This window comes from Sus scrofa, chromosome 9 (assembly GCF_054392235.1).
Source record: "Sus scrofa isolate SSC_HxYL_T2T_F1_AM1 chromosome 9, Sscrofa_HxYL_maternal_Yorkshire_Landrace_v2.0, whole genome shotgun sequence".
Lineage (NCBI taxonomy): Eukaryota > Metazoa > Chordata > Mammalia > Artiodactyla > Suidae > Sus > Sus scrofa.
The window spans coordinates 80,653,230-80,670,205 of NC_139391.1; the positions used below are offsets into that span (position 1 = coordinate 80,653,230).

At 43.9% G+C, this 16,976-nt stretch overlaps 1 protein-coding gene across 6 annotated transcripts in view; it reads right to left on the reverse strand.

Moving 5' to 3' along the window:
• The window catches only part of SLC25A13 (solute carrier family 25 member 13), a 524,650-nt gene that overhangs the window by 193,442 nt on the left and 314,232 nt on the right, over positions 1-16,976 (reverse strand). For 2 of the 6 annotated variants that reach the window (XM_003130160.6, XM_005667626.4), the window contains exon 1: positions 5,467-5,581. The exons of the other annotated variants lie outside the window; for them this stretch is intronic. In XM_003130160.6, the coding sequence (XP_003130208.4) occupies positions 5,467-5,481 (15 nt within the window). In that variant the 5' untranslated portion in view covers positions 5,482-5,581. Of the gene's footprint in view, positions 1-5,466; positions 5,582-16,976 lie in introns of those variants that run through there. 6 annotated transcript variants of the gene reach the window in all.

Below are 16,976 nucleotides of genomic sequence, written 5' to 3' on the forward strand. Positions count from 1 at the left end.
TCTTTTGTCTTTCCAGGGCTGCACCCACTGCAATATGGAGGTTCCCAGGCTAGGGGTCTGATTGGAGCTACAGCTGCCAGCCTATGCCAGAGCCACAGCAACACCATATCTGAGCTGCATCTGCAACCTACACCACAGGTCACGGCAACGCCGGACCCTTAACCCACTGAGCGAGGCCAGGGATCGGACCCGCAACCTCATGGTTCCTAGTTGGATTTGTTTCCACTGCGCCATGAAAAGAACTTCAAGCTCTTAAAAAAAAAAAAAAAAAAGAAAAGAAAAGAAAAGAAAAAAAAAAAGGTATATGACAATTTCTGGCCTGTGCAATCTGGTTGAAAACCACGTAAGAATGAAGCACATACTGAGTGGCAAAGCACTGTACAAACTACTGGAGTGGGAAGATCAGGAAATACACATGTCCACCAATTGATGCCACATGAATTCTCATGTGCTCCTTTGCAAATGGAACTTTTTTTAAGGTCTGGGAAGGTAAGGAAGAGATTGTGAACACGGTCTGGCAGGGTTCAAATCCAAACTGTGTTGCTTCTTCTCTGTATGACTCTGAGGAAATTGCCTAACCTCTCCAGACCTTAGTTTTCTCACCTGTAAAATGAGGACAAAAATAGCCCACACCTACTTTTAGTATTATGACAAATAACTGAGTTATTATTTGTAAAGCACTTGGAACGTGTCTGGCATACAGTGAGCACCATGTAAGTGGTTCTCAAAAATAGAAGTCTGAGGTTCCTGAGCGGCCTGCTGGTTAAGGACTGCTGTGGAACGGGACTGATCCCTGGCCTGGAAACTTCCGCATGCCATGGCCAGAAAAAAAGAGAAAAAAAAATCTGGTTTACAGTTACAAGACCTAAATCAAAGAGGCATCTAATTTCCCCTCCCAAGCCATCTCCTCCCTCACCCATAAACTCTTCTCTCCATAATGCTATACCATTAGCCATACAATAAGATAGACAGGGTAAGAGCACAGACTCTGGAGGCAGACTGGCTGACCTGAACCCCAGTTCCTTAACCTTTTAATTATCAGATCTCAGGCCACTTACATAACCTTTGGTGTCTCAGAGTCTTCATCCATAAACCAGAAATGATAGTATGTGATAGTAAGGAACCCCAGTTCCTTAACCTTTTAATTATCAGATCTCAGGCCACTTACATAACCTTTGGTGTCTCAGAGTCTTCATCCATAAACCAGAAATGATAGTAATGCCTGTTGGAGGCATTAAGCAATTAACAATGAAAAGAATTTAGAACTGGGAGTTCCCATTGTGGCTGAGGGAATTAAAGACCCAATACTGATTCTATGAAGATGCAGGTTCCATCTCTGACTGCATTCAGTTGGTTAAGGATCCGGCGTTGCCACAAGCTGTGGTGTAGGTTGCAGATATGGCTTGGATCTGTTGTCAGCATGGCTGTAGTGTGGGCCATACCTGCAGATCCGATTCAACCCCTGGCCCGGGAACTTCCAAATGCCGCAGGTGCAGCCATAAAATGGGGCAGGGGGGAAAGAGAGAATTTAGAACCGAATCTCACATCTAGTAAAGAATAAATGTTAGCCACTCTCCTACTTATTTCATTACCTACTATCACTTCTCTGCCTTTCATGTGATGTTTTCTGTCACTAGAATGGGCTTTTCCTCTTCTTCCAACCATTTCTTCTGAAATACCACTACCTTTGAGACACTCCCCCCCCCCCCCCCGCCACCCGTCCCAAACAGGCTCCTTCTGCAATGCTCCCATAGCCCTTGTTATGGCATTAACCCTACCTGGGGCACATCCATGAGAGGATCTAGCCTGTAGTGGGGTTGTGGTTTTCTTGAAGGCCTAATCAGAGTCCATTTTCATATCCTTAGTTTAGCCCCATGTAGAACATTAGAAAGAATGCAAAAGAAATAATTCTAAAGGAATTAAAGATCGTGGCATCAAATTGGTCAAGAATGGACCATCGATACTAAGTTTACTAGCCCTGCAGATCAAATTTTCATTATTATTAATGCTTTGGTTTATATCCAAATGTTCTTTTAATTCTAAGCTAATTTCACCCAAATTACTGGAGTCCAAATTACATGAACATCACTCATTCCCGAACTCAAGTGAGCACTCTTTGAGTTCTTGCCTAGTTTAAGTTTCATCACTCCTAATATATAAACTCAACTCAGTGACAAATATTGACTACAACCAAAGGCACAGAGGGGAAGAAAAAGGATAACCTTTCTAATACTTTATATTTTTTACTTTTTTTTGCTTTTTAGGGTCACACCCATGGCATACAGAAATTCCCAGACCAGGGGTCCAATTGGAGCTGTAGCAGCTGGCCTACACCACAGCCACAGCAACACAGGATCTGAGCATGTGTGCGACCTACACCACAGCTCACAGAAACACTGGATCCTTAACCCACTTAGAGAGGCCAGGGATGGAACCCGAGTCTTCATGGATACTAGTTGGGTTTGGTTACCACTGAGCCACAACGGGAACTCCTCTAATACTTTTTAAAAATGCATTTTTATGGAGATATATAAAACAAAATTTTAAAAACTTATTTTCATATTTATAAATGTAGGGCAGTGCTTGGAAGTCTTTCAAAGAAAAACTCAGAATAACACTAGTGGTATGGGTCGACCACTTATCATCTACCATCTACCAAGGGAGCCCATAAAGATTATTCCTCTGAAAGTAGGCGACAAGGGGATGGAAGCTCTCTCAATTCATCTCACAATACCATGTTTTAGATCAATGTTACTTTACGAAAAAAAAAATGCCTCTTGCATTAATCTTCATGCAGACATCAAAATAAAAGCAGACCGATGAACAGATTCTCTGCCTTCCTATTCCTATTTAAAGGAAGAGGGACATGGAAAAGTTAATTTGAATAAATAAAAGATAAAAAAAACTATGAAAAAGTGGTCAAGAGATCAAGAAATTGCTGGGCATAGCTAAATTCGTCCAGAAACTATCAAATCTGCTTAAATATTCAAAGAGTTCACCACAGTGAGTGCTAGAATTTACCTACAATTACTGAGTTTCAGATTCTGGGTCCTTGGATACTCCATTGAGATGGGATTCTCTCCTAGTCAGGCTCCTCAAGTTCCAAGACAGGATTTCAATCCTAGGCCCAGATTGCTAAGTCTATGGCTTGGTGTTCATTGTGGAATATCTGTGCAAAGAGCATGACCTCCAAGTTGGGCTCCCAGCACTGTCCAGCAAGGGACAGAATCACCCCACAAGGAAAGTCCAAAGGCAACTAAATAAGGGCCATTCTTGAACTAAGATGGACCAGCACAACTCATCTGCAGACCTTTTAAGACTACATTTATTTCAGTGTCCTTAAGCTAACATGAAATACACGCTAAGAAATGATCTTGTGGAACACACAAACATACATTTGTGATCATGAGGTAGTTCTGACTGTAGTTTTCTCCTGCATATAAAAGGACATGGGGAGAAACTGCTCTCAAAGAGCAGAACAAAGAGATCTCTCGCCCAAGTAACTGACCTCACTGATCACTTCCTCTTGGCTTTGGCTGCTAAAAAATTCGGTCACCTCTAGCAAGTACATACATTCATATGTTCCACTAACCTTAGTCCTGGCTTCATCTTACTTTCCCTTTGTCCTGTTTTTCTCATCTACTCTGACTTGATTTTGATATGTGCTGTTGGATTATAAATATATGTATATATGACGTGAGCCATCAGAAATCCTGAAAAGAGGCAAGTTTAAATGAATAAATAAACCAAACCACCAGTTCCCGAAGAGTAAAAAATGAAATGCTTTATACTACTTGGCTAAAATTCATCTGCACTTATTGATATGATGTGACAGTTTAATAAAAATACAACCCAAAGGTTAAACTTTACATGTCATTCACTTTAATACTAGTTAATCAGTCTTTTACTCCATTTATATGCATACTCCTCAAGTTAAGATCCTCAATTACTTTATCTCCAAATTAGGTAAAATTATTAATTCATCTACAGATATAAAAGTGAACATAAAGAATGGGTATCTACTCTGCTGGAATAAGTCACCTTGAGGGAACATAATTCGTGTTGTGAATTCTGACTGCAACCAAATTTAATGCAAAAAAAAGGTCAAGGGCTATTGGGTTTGAAAGGGCTCATGCAGGTTCCAATCCCAGTAATCCTCAGAGAGCTACCTAAAACAGTTATATATACATACCCATGTGTCTGCACATGCACACCCAGAGCACATGCCTTAGGATGTAACTCAGTGTAATTAGAGAAAAAAGAAAGGCCACTTGGGCCACATAATCTAGGAACACGGAGAAGCCTGCAGATTTGGGGAGCCTGAAGAAACTTAAGTCATGGAACAGCATTTAAATATATTTGTCTGCTTATAATTTCCATTGCAAATGTGATTAGTTTGCTCGAATAAATAGGAATATGATGTGTTGGCCATGTTTTCCTCTTGAGGGTTATCACAGAGTTTTGATTAAGGACAAATGTTTGAAATGTTGGGTATATTTAAGTTCACTGCACTTAAAATGAGCTAAGAAGTTGTATAGGCCTGATTAAAGGGCTGCCTTCGTGAACTTAAAATTAAAAGCAATAAATTCCAGTGATTCAAGTGATTGGGACTAAATATGGTATTTGGCCAGAAAAGTTGAAATGGAGTCCAAAGAGACTGAAATGGTGTCCAGGTTTTAAGAAATGGTGAAAGAGGAAAGGTCAAGCTGTCGGAGCTGCCTTTCCTCTAGGTTAGTGAATGAGTCACATTACGCAGAATTCCTTTTAAGTAGAACTTCACAGGAGTTACAAGCTCCCAGGACAATCTGTTTTGTCATTTCTAAAAAGAAGCCTCTCAAACGCTCAGAGGCCAGAATGTAAGTGTTGTCAGATGCGGAGAAGGATGAGAAGCGGGTGGAGGAGGGTCTCTTTGCAGTTTTTACGCACAGGCGCGCTGGCCAACTCTCTCAAGCAGTCTCCAAAACGGAAGTCAAGGTGACTTCCCCACCAACGAGAGGGCGGAGTCTTTGAAACCTAATAGGATCCGACATCAGCTCCGGCTGTGCGCACCCTGGAAGCGGCTTGGGTCAACAACAACCGGGGTCAGGAGCAGGGGCGCGCTAGGGTGGCCCAAGGAGAGCTGCTGACCCCAAGCTCTCCCCCGCCCCGGGACCCAGTCGCGCCCGCCCCGCCTCGCCGGCCTTGGCTCAGCCCGCCGGGCGCCGGCCAGGCACCAACTCCCCTCCCGGGCCAAATGGGAGGGTCCAGCCGGCGAAGTTTGTGCTGCAAGGTTGGGCCCGGTCCCCGGTCTCTGCATGGGCCGCCTGTGCAGCCCGGCAGGAGCGTCACCTCCCTCCTCCCGCCGCTGCAAGGTGGAACAGCTGCCTCGCTCCCCTATTTGCTCTCCCAGAGGCACCAACCTGACACGTGAACGCCAGAGCCCCTCGCGCCCTGAGGAGCAGCCGGCCAACTGGGGCCGACGCTTACCTTAGCGACCGCCATGCTTCAGCCCGGATGCAAGAGACTACGGGACACTCTCACCGGCTCGCTGGCGCTGCGGGCCCGGGCTTCTCACTTCCCGTCCCAACGGCGGCGGGGCGGCGATACAGCCCGGCAGCGTGCGCGCCCGGCTTGCTTCCCCACGCCCTCCCGCCGGCGTGGGTCATGCGGGCGCTGCCAGCCCATTGGCTGGGCCGGGCCGGGGCTGCCGGGGCGCGCGTGATCCGGGCGGCCTCTGCCCCGCTGCCTGGGCGGGCCCGGGTCTGCGGGCGGCGGGCTGGACGGGCGCACGTGACTCAGGCTGGGCTGTCCAGCTGTGGCGACCTCTGCGGTGAGGGCGAGGGGAGCTGGCGGGATGCAGGCCTGCCTCTTGGGAGCAGGTGGCCTCTGCTGCTTCCAGGCACTGCACTAGGGCCCGCGAGACCCACAAACAGGGCGTAGAGCCTGTGGGAAGTTGAGAACTCCGCTAGGTCCCACTTTTAGCCAGGTGTTCCTTGCCTGTTTCCTTCCAAAGGGGCTCTACTCTGCAGGGTCACATAAGGGATCCCGAAACATTGAACAGTTGTTGGGAAATAGCAAATTATTGTCTCTGGCAAGCCTACTTTTAGGTCAATTCTGGCGAGCTCGAAGTAGCTAACAGCTCTATGCGGTGCAGAACATTCACTACATATGCGGCTACTTCATTTCAGCCCTGCATATCAGGATTGTAGAAGTCAAAGACACACACCCCCCCAAAATAGGCCCTGCTAAAATAAACGGGACAAAATTTTAATGGAAAAAAAAATGAATGTATAACCTCTAGGGATCTTCTTTATAAGAATTTCATTCATTTGTCCCTGCTATCAAAATTTACAGTTAAGACAATGGTCAGTGAAAAGGGCTTTAAATGTTTTGTGGATTATGGATATAACATATTAACAAAAATGTTTGTTCCAATCACTTTAATTAATCAATCGAGTGCCTACGTGGCAAGCACTGTGTTAGGTGCTAGGAACACCAAAAGGTCTTAATAGATGGCCCCAGCCCTTAAAGAACTTAAGGGCTAGTGGGAAAACAGGCACATACACTGTTAACCTCCAAATAACCTAAGGCAACAGCCTATCCCCAGGGAACTATGGGAATGTTGAGGACTGGGGAAGCTTCTTAGAGAAGACAGTGCCAAGCTGAATGCAGAAAAATGCCTGGGTATTAGTCCGGTGAGGTGGAGGGGAAAAGTTTTCCACCTGGAGAAAATAAGGAGGAGAAGCAGGAGGCCCAGAAATCACTGAGAAAACACAGCAAGTTATGGAAGTGGTTTGTCCTGAAAGGTAGCAAGCTGTGGAACTAGTGGAAGAGGAGTCTGGACAGGAAGCCATATTTATGGAGGTTATTTGGGCCATGCTAAATGGTGTACACCTTAACTGAACGGCTTCAAGGGAGGTGGCAAGGCCAAGGTTAAAATAGAGATGGATCGCTCTGCTTGCGGTATGGAGGATGGGTAAGACCAAACTGTTGAAATAGTGACGCACGACAGGCTAAGGGCCTGACACTAGAGATGAGATAAGGTTAGAGAACATGGGGGTAAAATTAGTGTGGTGAATGATTATATGTGAGGGTGGGAGAAAAAAAGGAAGTTACCTGGTCTTGCACAATGGACGGTGGTATGGGTGTTAGAAAGACACCAGAGATCAGTTAATACAAGAGGACTGCTTTGGAGTGTGTGTATCTTGTCTGTAAGGAGGTGTGTGTGAAATATACAAATTACATTGTAAGAGCCCAAAAGGAGTGATTGATTAACATACTCTCAAGAGCTCTAACAAAGAGCCAGCAGACTTGAATGTTGTTCATAGGCAGCAGAGAAAGACCAGGCAAGGAGTGAAAGAATAAAGACAAAAGCAAACCCAGAAGAAGTGATAGAGAAAAAGATAGCAGAGGATGAGTCTAAAACTCACATAGAAGGGTGGCCCTGGCTGCTATAAAGGGGTTTAAAAGGTGCAGAGAAAATACAAGGGCATCACTGATGCTCTCCGTTTTTGTTTGTTTGCTTGTTCGTTTGTTTTCTGTCTTTTTTTTAGGGCCACACCTGTGGTATATGGAGGTTCCCAGGCTAGGGGTCAAATTGGAGCCATAGCCGCTGGCCTACACCACAGCCACAGCAACTCGGGATCCGACCTACACCACAGCTCATGGCAATGCCGGATCTTTAACTCACTGAGAGAGGCCAGAGATCAACTCTTCGTCCTCGTGGATACTATCAGAGTCGTTTCCACTGATCCAAGACGGGAACTCCCTTCTTTTATAATATAAAATAGATGGCCTTTAAAAAAATTTAAATGTGGTTGTAGGGTTTGGTAGGAAGCATATTCACATTGTTGTGCACCAGTCTCCAGAACTCTTTTTGTCTCACAAAACTAAAACTTTATGCCTATTAAAGAGCCACTGTCATTCCTCTCTCCCCTGGCAACTACCGTTCTAGTTTCTGGCTCTATAAATTTGACTAAAAAACCTCATAAAAGTGGAATTATGTAGTATTTGTCTTTTTGTGACTGGCTTATTTCATTTAGCATAGTGTCCTCAAGGTTCATCTGTGTTTTAGCCTGTGTCAGAATTTTAACTCTTCAAGACTAAATAATATTCCCATAACTTTTAAGGAAAAATAGAAAAAAATCAAAAGTCTATAGATATTTTCTTGAAATCTTGGAAAATTCAGGAAATCATCATAATGACAAAATCACTCATGACTCTCTCACATGAGTTAGCCACTGTTGATATTTTATAGTATTTTCTTCATCTTGATGTCTTTATGTGTATAGGTAGAGAGAGAGAGAGTCATCTTTTTAACTGTCCATATGAGGAATCCTACTCTGGATTTGAATTTTTTATGGCTGCTCCAACCAAGCGATCACATACTTAGTGGCCTAAAAACAACAGAAATATATTCTTTTCTAATTCTGGAGGTCAGAATATGGCACAGCAGGTTAAGTATACAGCATTGTAATTGCAGTGGCTCAGGTCACTCCTGTGGTGCAGGTTCGATCCCTGGCCCAGGAACTTCCACATGCCACAGGCACACCCCCAAAACAAAAAACAAACAAAAAAGACAACTCCCTTGCAGTTCTAACAATTTTGAGTTCCTGCTGTGGCACAGTGGATTAAAGATCCAGCATTACTGAAGCTCTGACATAGGTTGCAAAGCGGCTCAGATTCAATCCCTGGCCTGGGAACTTCCATATGCCTTGGGTGCTGCCAAAAAAGAACAAAATAAAAAGACACAGGAAACACATCAGAAAAAACCATGTGATAAAAAGGCATTGATTAGACTGACGTAGCGGCAAGCCAAAGGACACCAGGGATCAACAGCCACCCTTAAAAATTAAGAAGGATTCTACCCAAAGTCTAGGAGGGACCATGGTCCTGCCCACACCTTGATTTGGGACTTCTAGCCTCCAGAACCATCAAAGAATACAATTCTGTTGTTTGAAGCCACTCAATTTGTGGAACTTTGTGGGGGGTTTTTTGGTTGCACCCACACATGCAGAATTTCCAGAGCCAGGGATTTAACCCACACCACAGCAGTAGTCTGAGCCACAGCAGTGACAATACCAGATCCTTCATCCACTGAGCCACCAGGGAACTCCATGTGGAACTTTGCTACAGCAGGCCAAGGGAACTACTACACATCCCAAAGCCACTTGTGTCTTGTAGTGCCAGATGCCAACGTGGCCTGCTGAGAAAGCAGCCAACCCAAATCACGTGGAAACTCAGGGGCCAATACACACAACCTGGGCATGAGCCTGAGCCCAGAGTTCAGAAGAGTTCTGAGCTTTCACCATTCCCTGAGCGGCAGTGCTTTGCACGTGCCCTTTGACCATGCTCTTAAACTATCTGATTTTCCACAGCTCCATTAAGAACAAGCAAATGAAAGGCACCACTGTTACTACCAGCATGCTCCCAGGTTAGAGTGCAGGAAAAGGTATCCAGCAAGAATGTTTGCAAAACACATCCTCTACCAGAAATTTTAGGCATATAATTATAAATTGCAATAATGATCCTTTGTGTGGATTGCATGTTGCAGGGGTAATGCTTGGCAAAGGGCATATGACAGAGCAAAAGGGGTACCATGAAATGAAATGAGTCAAAGAAATGCTCCCAAGTTCTGGCCTTGACACTGACTCTCCAACTCAAGGACTCTGACCTCACCACTGAGACTTGGCTACTCAAGGATACAGAGAGCCTTCTGTTGCAGTCATTTGTTTTTGTTTTTGCCTATTGTCAGATCAAGCATGATAAGCCCTCCCTGAGAGTGGGATGAAGGTGGGTCAGAAATGAATATGACCAACTTCTTAGTGGATCCAAAGGAGAAAATGATGTCAACATTTTGAGAGTTAAAGGGAAGGAAGGGGAGGGAGGAACTGGGTCAGGATAAGGAAACTTAAGACACCTTGAGTAAATGTGATTGAAAACAAATTTCCAGAGCTAGCCTCTAAGAGCAAGGCCTTGAACAGCTAGTTTCTAAGAGCAAAGCAGGTATACAAGCATGTAAATACTGGCCCCACCTCCTCAGGACACAAGTGGACCCTCACAGTTTCACCAAATATAAAATGTGAGCATTAAAAGTTACCCCAAAATGGAAGTGGGGGCCATATTAGCAATTACCAAGGGTCTGCTGGGGAAAAGGAATTGCATTATTAACTTTACAACATAATTCATCATGGTGTCCTGGTCAAATACTCCAATTCAGTGATAAATGATTAGATTCACAAGCACTCAAGGTATACAGAACTTTGCAGGAGGCAAATAAAGCCTCTAAACTCTGACCCGACCAAAACGAATTTGGGGATGAATACAAATGTGCAATTTCAAGGCAAGTCTCAAGCCTATAAGGTTTACTGGTGGAGGTATCTTAAATTGGGATTGGGGACAGATGGCACATAGAACCCAAAAAGCTCTCAGCTTGAAGAGTTATGTGATTGCTGCATATTCCAAGAGCATAAGGACTCTTCCGTAAGACTGAGCACATAGCTGTCACTGATCAGCACTCATGGGATAATATACATTATTTATCCCCCCCTGGGGTAAGCATTGGTGATTGCTGCCTTGGCCAACACAGTCTTTTTTTTTTAAGTTTTATTGAAATATAGTTAATTTATACGACTATGATAATTTCTGCTGTACAACAAAGTGACCCAGTAATACATATTGACATATCCACTCTGTCTCAGATTCTTTTCCCAGATAGATTATCACACAATATTGGGTAGAGTTCTTGGTGCTATACAGCAGGTGCAACCACTATGGAAAACAGTAGGGAGGTTCCTCAAAAAACTAAAAATAGAACTACCATATGATCCACCAATCCCACTCCTGGGCATCTATTCAGAGAAAACCATAATTTGAAAATATACATGCACCCCGGTGTTCACTGCAGCGCTATGTACAATAGCCAAGACATGGAAGCAACCTAAATGCCCATCAACAGATGAATGGAAAAAGAAGATGTGGTACGTATGTATGATGGACTATTACACAGCCATAAAAATAAATGAAATAATTCCATTCGCAGCAACATGGATAGAACTAAAAATTATCGTACTAAGCGACGTGAGGCCCTGATAGACAAACATCATATGATATCACTTATGTGTGGAATCTTTTTTTTAAAAAAGGATAAAAATGAACTTATTTTCAGAAAATAAATAGACTCACAGACTTTGAAAAACTTGTGGTTACCAAAGGGGACAGGTGGGGGGTGAGAGGGTTGGACTGGGAGTTTGGGATTGGCCAACATAGTCTTATCATCTAATGTTAGACAGTTTTCCTGCCCTACATTATAAGGACTTGACCCTGGCACAGAAGCAAAGGTGAAGAAGACATAGTCCTGGACCTCAGAGAATTCACAGATCTGTCATTCAAATCTTTGTTGAATGTCACCATATCAGTGAAGTCTCTTGTCTCCACTCCACTCACCTGCTGCTTAGCATTTCCTTCTATCCCTTATCACCCGGCATGCATTTATTTATCATCTGCCTCCCACATTGAGATGAGAGAAAGAATTGCATCTCTTTTGGCCCATTGCCATATCCCTGGTGCTGCAACCATCTGCCTTATACAAGGCACTCAATAAATATTTGTTGAATGTGTGCATTGAAAACGGGAACTCCTGTGCTTAGGGCACCAAGCCCTATAAAAATTGAGGAAGATTATCCCACGGAGGCCAATGAGTAGAAGTTTAAATTAAAGGTATCATGATGATTTGGCCTCATCCATACTTTTAAGGCATGTATGAATTTCCTATGTGAAGATATTAGACCAGAGCAATTGCACTTTCCAATACTTTATTCCAGCCATCTGTTCACAAGAAAAATATCCCTAACTCCTTAAACAACACTGGCAAAAGACGTTGGTAAATAAGAAATAGTAGGGGTATTTTGGAGATCCAAAGGTAAGAGTACAATTCTCATGGAATGAGGACAGCAGATGTTTAAACCATGCTGAAGCAAGGTTTGTGCCTTATACCTCGTTGTGTTATACAGATCAGGCTTGAAATCTCAATTTATTGAAACCAAGCAGGACCCTGTGGGGCCCTCCTGGACACAAAGCATTTCTGTGTCTCCCCCCTCTCCTCCCACCCCCTGGCCCCTCCCCACCATCCCACCTCACCTAGCTCCCACTTCTTGTTTGTAGGAGATAGGCTTCATTCTGCCTCCTTAAGCTTCCCTGAGTTGCAAAGGGCAGATTCAAACGGTTGCTCGTCAGGGAAGGGAGGGGATGTAAAAACAAGGGAAAAAGAGTTGGGAACAATAGTGCATCCTCAGGCAGATTCTTCGTTCCTCCTCAAGGAATATATATAACATCATCTGAGTTCTGCAAGAACTAAAGTGCCACCCCCCCCCCTCAGGTGTGGATGGTAACTTTAGGCTGAGCACAAGATTCCTAGAGCACCATCCCATTACCTCACCACCCAGCAATCACAAGAAAGGCACACACCTTGCAGCCTTCACTCCAAATTTGCCTTTAAAAACTTCTCTCCCAAAACCATCAGGGAGTTGGGGGTGGGGCGGGGTGAGCAGGAACCACCCAGTCTCCTTATAGTTCAAAAGTTCAGAAGTCTGAAATAAGTAAAATCAAGGTATCAGCCCAGCTGTATTGCTTTCTTGAGGCTCTAGGAGTGAATCCATTTCCTTGCCTATTCATTTTCTAGAAACCACTTGCACTCCTTGGTTTATGACCCTCCGTCTCGTTCTTCAGAACCAGCAACAGCAGGTCCCACTCTTCTCATATCACATCACTCTGATCTCCTCTTCTGCTTGGCTCTTTTACATTTAAGGACCTTTGTAATTACATCAGATTCACCTGGATAATCCAGGCTACCCTTCCAAAGTTAAGGTCAATTGATTATCAGCAGGGCTCATCTCTTCTGAGGCTCTGGCCTTGGTTGGAGAAGGCTGTCTCTGGACTGTGTGCTCCCTTGGTCTTCCCTGTGTGCATTTTTGTATCCTAATCATCTCTTCTTACAACGACACAAGTCATAACGGATTAGAGCCCACCCTAACGACCTCAGTTAATGTGAATAACCAATTAAAATGCCCTATTTCTGAATACAGCCACAGTGTGAGGTACTGAGGGTTACTATTTGGACATACCACTTTTGAGAGGGAGACAGTTTCAGTGCATAGCAATTAGCAACTTTGATCCCATCTGCTATGTTAATCCTCTTTTGCCATTTAATGTAACATTCACAGGTTCTGGGGATAGAGATGTGAACATCTCTGGAGAGCCATTATTCTGCCTAACACACTTTGATCTGAAAACCCTCTCACTAGGGAGGCAAATCTAGGGAAAGGATAGTTCTCAGAGTAGAATACTTGGTACCTTTCACTATAGTCCCATACAATCCCAGTAAAGCAAACTGACTGCTCAGGGGAAGTACATCAAAAGTCTTTAAAGAAGTTGAGCCCAGTTTCTACGGCCAAGAGCAGGGTCTTGTAACAAGTACAAGTCTGTGTTTATGAATCTGGCTGAGGTCCTCTGGGCCCAACAGGCCACTCAAAGCAGTGCTACATCAAGTTTAGGCTATCCTGGCCCCTCTGTGCACTCAGGAGGGACAAAGCACAAGAGGCAATGCTTCAGCCTGCCACGGTCTGCAGGAAGGAGCAGAAGCTAACGATTAGTACAAAGAGCTCTCCAGCCTTGACCAACTGCAGCATTGCTTCTAATGCAGCAATTTCTCTTGTAGGAATTCCTGAAACTATCAAGAGTTCTATAATTTTTTTAAGAAATCAGATGCTCAGTAAAACAATCTTACCAAAACTGAGTTAATGAGAACTTTTTTTTATTAAAAAAAAAAAAAGCTATAGCAACAACAATAAAACTCTATACAGATGTTATTTCTCTTTACAGCTAATCAAAATGTAGAGAAGTTGGAACATGTAGATTCTACTACTGGATCTATTATTATTTCCTCATAAATCTCTCTCTGTCTAACTAGCTTCAACTAGCATGGTAAGTTAGAAATCAGACAGGTCTTTATTTGAGTCCCAGCTTTGCCACTTATAACTGTGCAACCCTTGGTCAGGGTTATCAACCTCACTGAGCCTCAGTTTCCCAATCCGTAAAACAGAGATAAAAATACCCATTTTGCAAGGTTGCTAAGATATTAAATTGAATGTATATAAATCATTTGGCAATAAGAATGTTATTTATAATAATCATAATAATAAAAATAGACTAAGAGGGTCAGAGCAGCTGTTCTCCAAGACTCCTTCCAGCTCTGGTATTCTATGATTCTATCCTTATATTATTCCTTCTTATCACATAAATAAAGACTATGCCTAGGCTCACTGTCTCAGAATCTTTCAAAGTCAGGTGGGGAAAGGGAGGGAAGTAAATCAGTTTAGAAAATATTGGAAAATCTACTTTTGAAGCTGGAAACTGAAACTCCAATGAGTCAGAGAACATGAAAGCACTTGACTATTTAAGACTAAGCTATTAATGTTAGCTCTTGGTTTCCAATTGGAAGAGACTGAACCAGATCATTCATGTCTGAACTTGTTTGTCAGTTGGACACAATCACAATTCCAGCCTCAGGGCCGCTAGGCTTTGTGGTACTTTATTTTCCTTCCTGCTGCTCCTGCTTGAGTCCATTAGGGATCCATTGCTAGAAATAGCAGCCAGTGCATTCAGCCCCCAAGGACTTTTACAGGTGGCAGAGCTAATTCTCTTAAGTTCATAATGTGGCAAAGAAGATCTATAAACTTAACATTTAAAGTGAAAATGAGGAGTTTCTGTTGTGGCTCAGTGAAAACAAACCCAACTAGCATCCATGAGGATGTGGATTCAATCCCTGGCCTCACTCAGTGAGTTAAGGATCTGGCATTGCCATGAGCTGTGGTGAGGGTTGCAGACGTGGCTTGGATCCCGCATTGTGTGGCTGTGGTATAGGCCAGTGGCTGAAGCTCCAATTTGACCCCTATCCTGGGAACTTCCATATGCCATGGGTGTGGCCATAAAAATCAAATCAAATCAAAGTGAACCTCAATATATATCAAAAGAGGCAGGAAAATCCAACTTCTAACTGAATATCTAGATTTTTTTCTATAAGACTCCACATAATGTGGCCCTTCTGGCTCTTAGGTCCTCCATCCCTTACTTCCTGGATGTCATCACTTCCTCTACATAGCCTAATAGGTTGAGGATCTGGCATTGTCACTGCTGTGGCAAGGGTTCAGTCCCTGGCCTGGGCGCTTCTGCATGCCTTGGGTATGGCCAAAAAATAAATAATAAAGCAGGAAACTCCTTGTTATTCTCTATCTCTGTCCTATTTCTGGCCCTTTTAGCACCTATCACAGCTGGTAATTTTCTGTTTTTGTTTTGTTTTGTTTTGTTTTCTTAGCTTTGGTGTGAAGAGATGACTTGGGAAAGGGAGACTGGACTTAGATGGGGCAGGAGAATGGCCTGTAGTTCTGGGTTAGATCCTGTAACTTTCTACTAGTAAATGACCTGATTCATTAGCTCTATCGACATTGTCAATGTAAGTAACCTGAGGCCTGATGTAAGGGACTAAGTGAGGGTCAGGGGATGTGGATTGTAGTTCTGCCACTTAGAAGCCATGTAACTGTGGGCAAACCACTTCTCCTCTCCAGTACTCAATTGCTTCGTCAATGAAACGAGTGCCCTTGATTTTTTTTTTTTTGTCTTTTTGCCATTTCTTGGGCCGCTCCCGCGGCATATGGAGGTTCCCAGGCTAGGGATTGAATCGGAGCTGTAGCCACCAGCCTACGCCAGAGCCACAGCAACGCGGGATCCGAGCCGCGTCTGCAACCTACACCACAGCTCACGGCAACGCCGGATCGTTAACCCACTGAGCAAGGGCAGGGACCGAACCCGCAACCTCATGGTTCCTAGTCGGATTCGTTAACCACTGCGCCACGACAGGAACTCCGAGTGCCCTTGATTTTTAAAGAGGCTCCATCAGGTACTAACCTTCTTGTCAGGATTCATTTAGGCAGCCAGTCAGCCAGCCAGCCAGCCAATCTCAGACATGAGGTAGATGAGGAAGCTGTTTACTTTGGTGAGGGTGGGGTGGGGTGATGTTGGTTAAGGACAGTGATAGCCTATGACTTAAGTTGCACAGTATAAGGGAACAGAACCCCCCTTGATCGAGACGCCGCCCTAGTGAGATTGAGAGATCAGATGGGGTCTGCCTGCTCTAGGTGGCAGAACCACAGAAGGCACCTGATCTCCCTCGGGTATGTGTCACAATGTGTGACAGGAAATTTCCTCTAAAGCCTCTGGTTACATGTAGATCATTGCTGTCCTAGTGGAGCCAGCCCCAAAAGTCACCACCAGGCATTTACCCTTTTGGAGGCCCAGGCTAAGGGACATGGGACAGAAGTGGAGGCAAAAGAGCTCTCCAGAGCTTTGCTGTCCAATGCTATAACCAGAAGCCTCATGTGACTCCTGAGCCCCTGAAATGTGGTGAGAGTGAATTGAGAGGTGCTGAAAATATAAAATACATGTTGGATTGCAGAGATTTTAGCATGGAAAAGCAGATGTAAAATGTCTCATTAAATAATTGGACATGTTGAAATAGGAATATTTTAGACATGTTGGTTTAAATAAAATATATTCTTAAAATTCATTTCACGTGTTTCTTTTAATATTTTGAAAGTGGCTCACAGGAAAATTCAAATTAGGAGCTTGCATTATATTGCTCTTGAAAAGTTCTGTTCTAGGGCTAGAGGGCTCTGAGTGTGTGTGCGTTTGTGTGTGTGTGTGTGTGTGTGTGTGTGTGTGTGTGTAGAGGGAAGGTGGAGAAGTTGATGCAACAAAGTGGGAGAATGAGGGAGGAGATGGACATCATGAAGGTGTTTTGCCTCATGTATCCCCAAATGGCACTCAGTTGCACCATTAGGGAGCAAGCTTAGAAAAATTTGGCAATGCAAAGGCACTGGATAGAGTTCCTGGAGTGGAAATGTGACTTCACATGAGGATAGGGTATGATGAATTGGGTAGGAGGG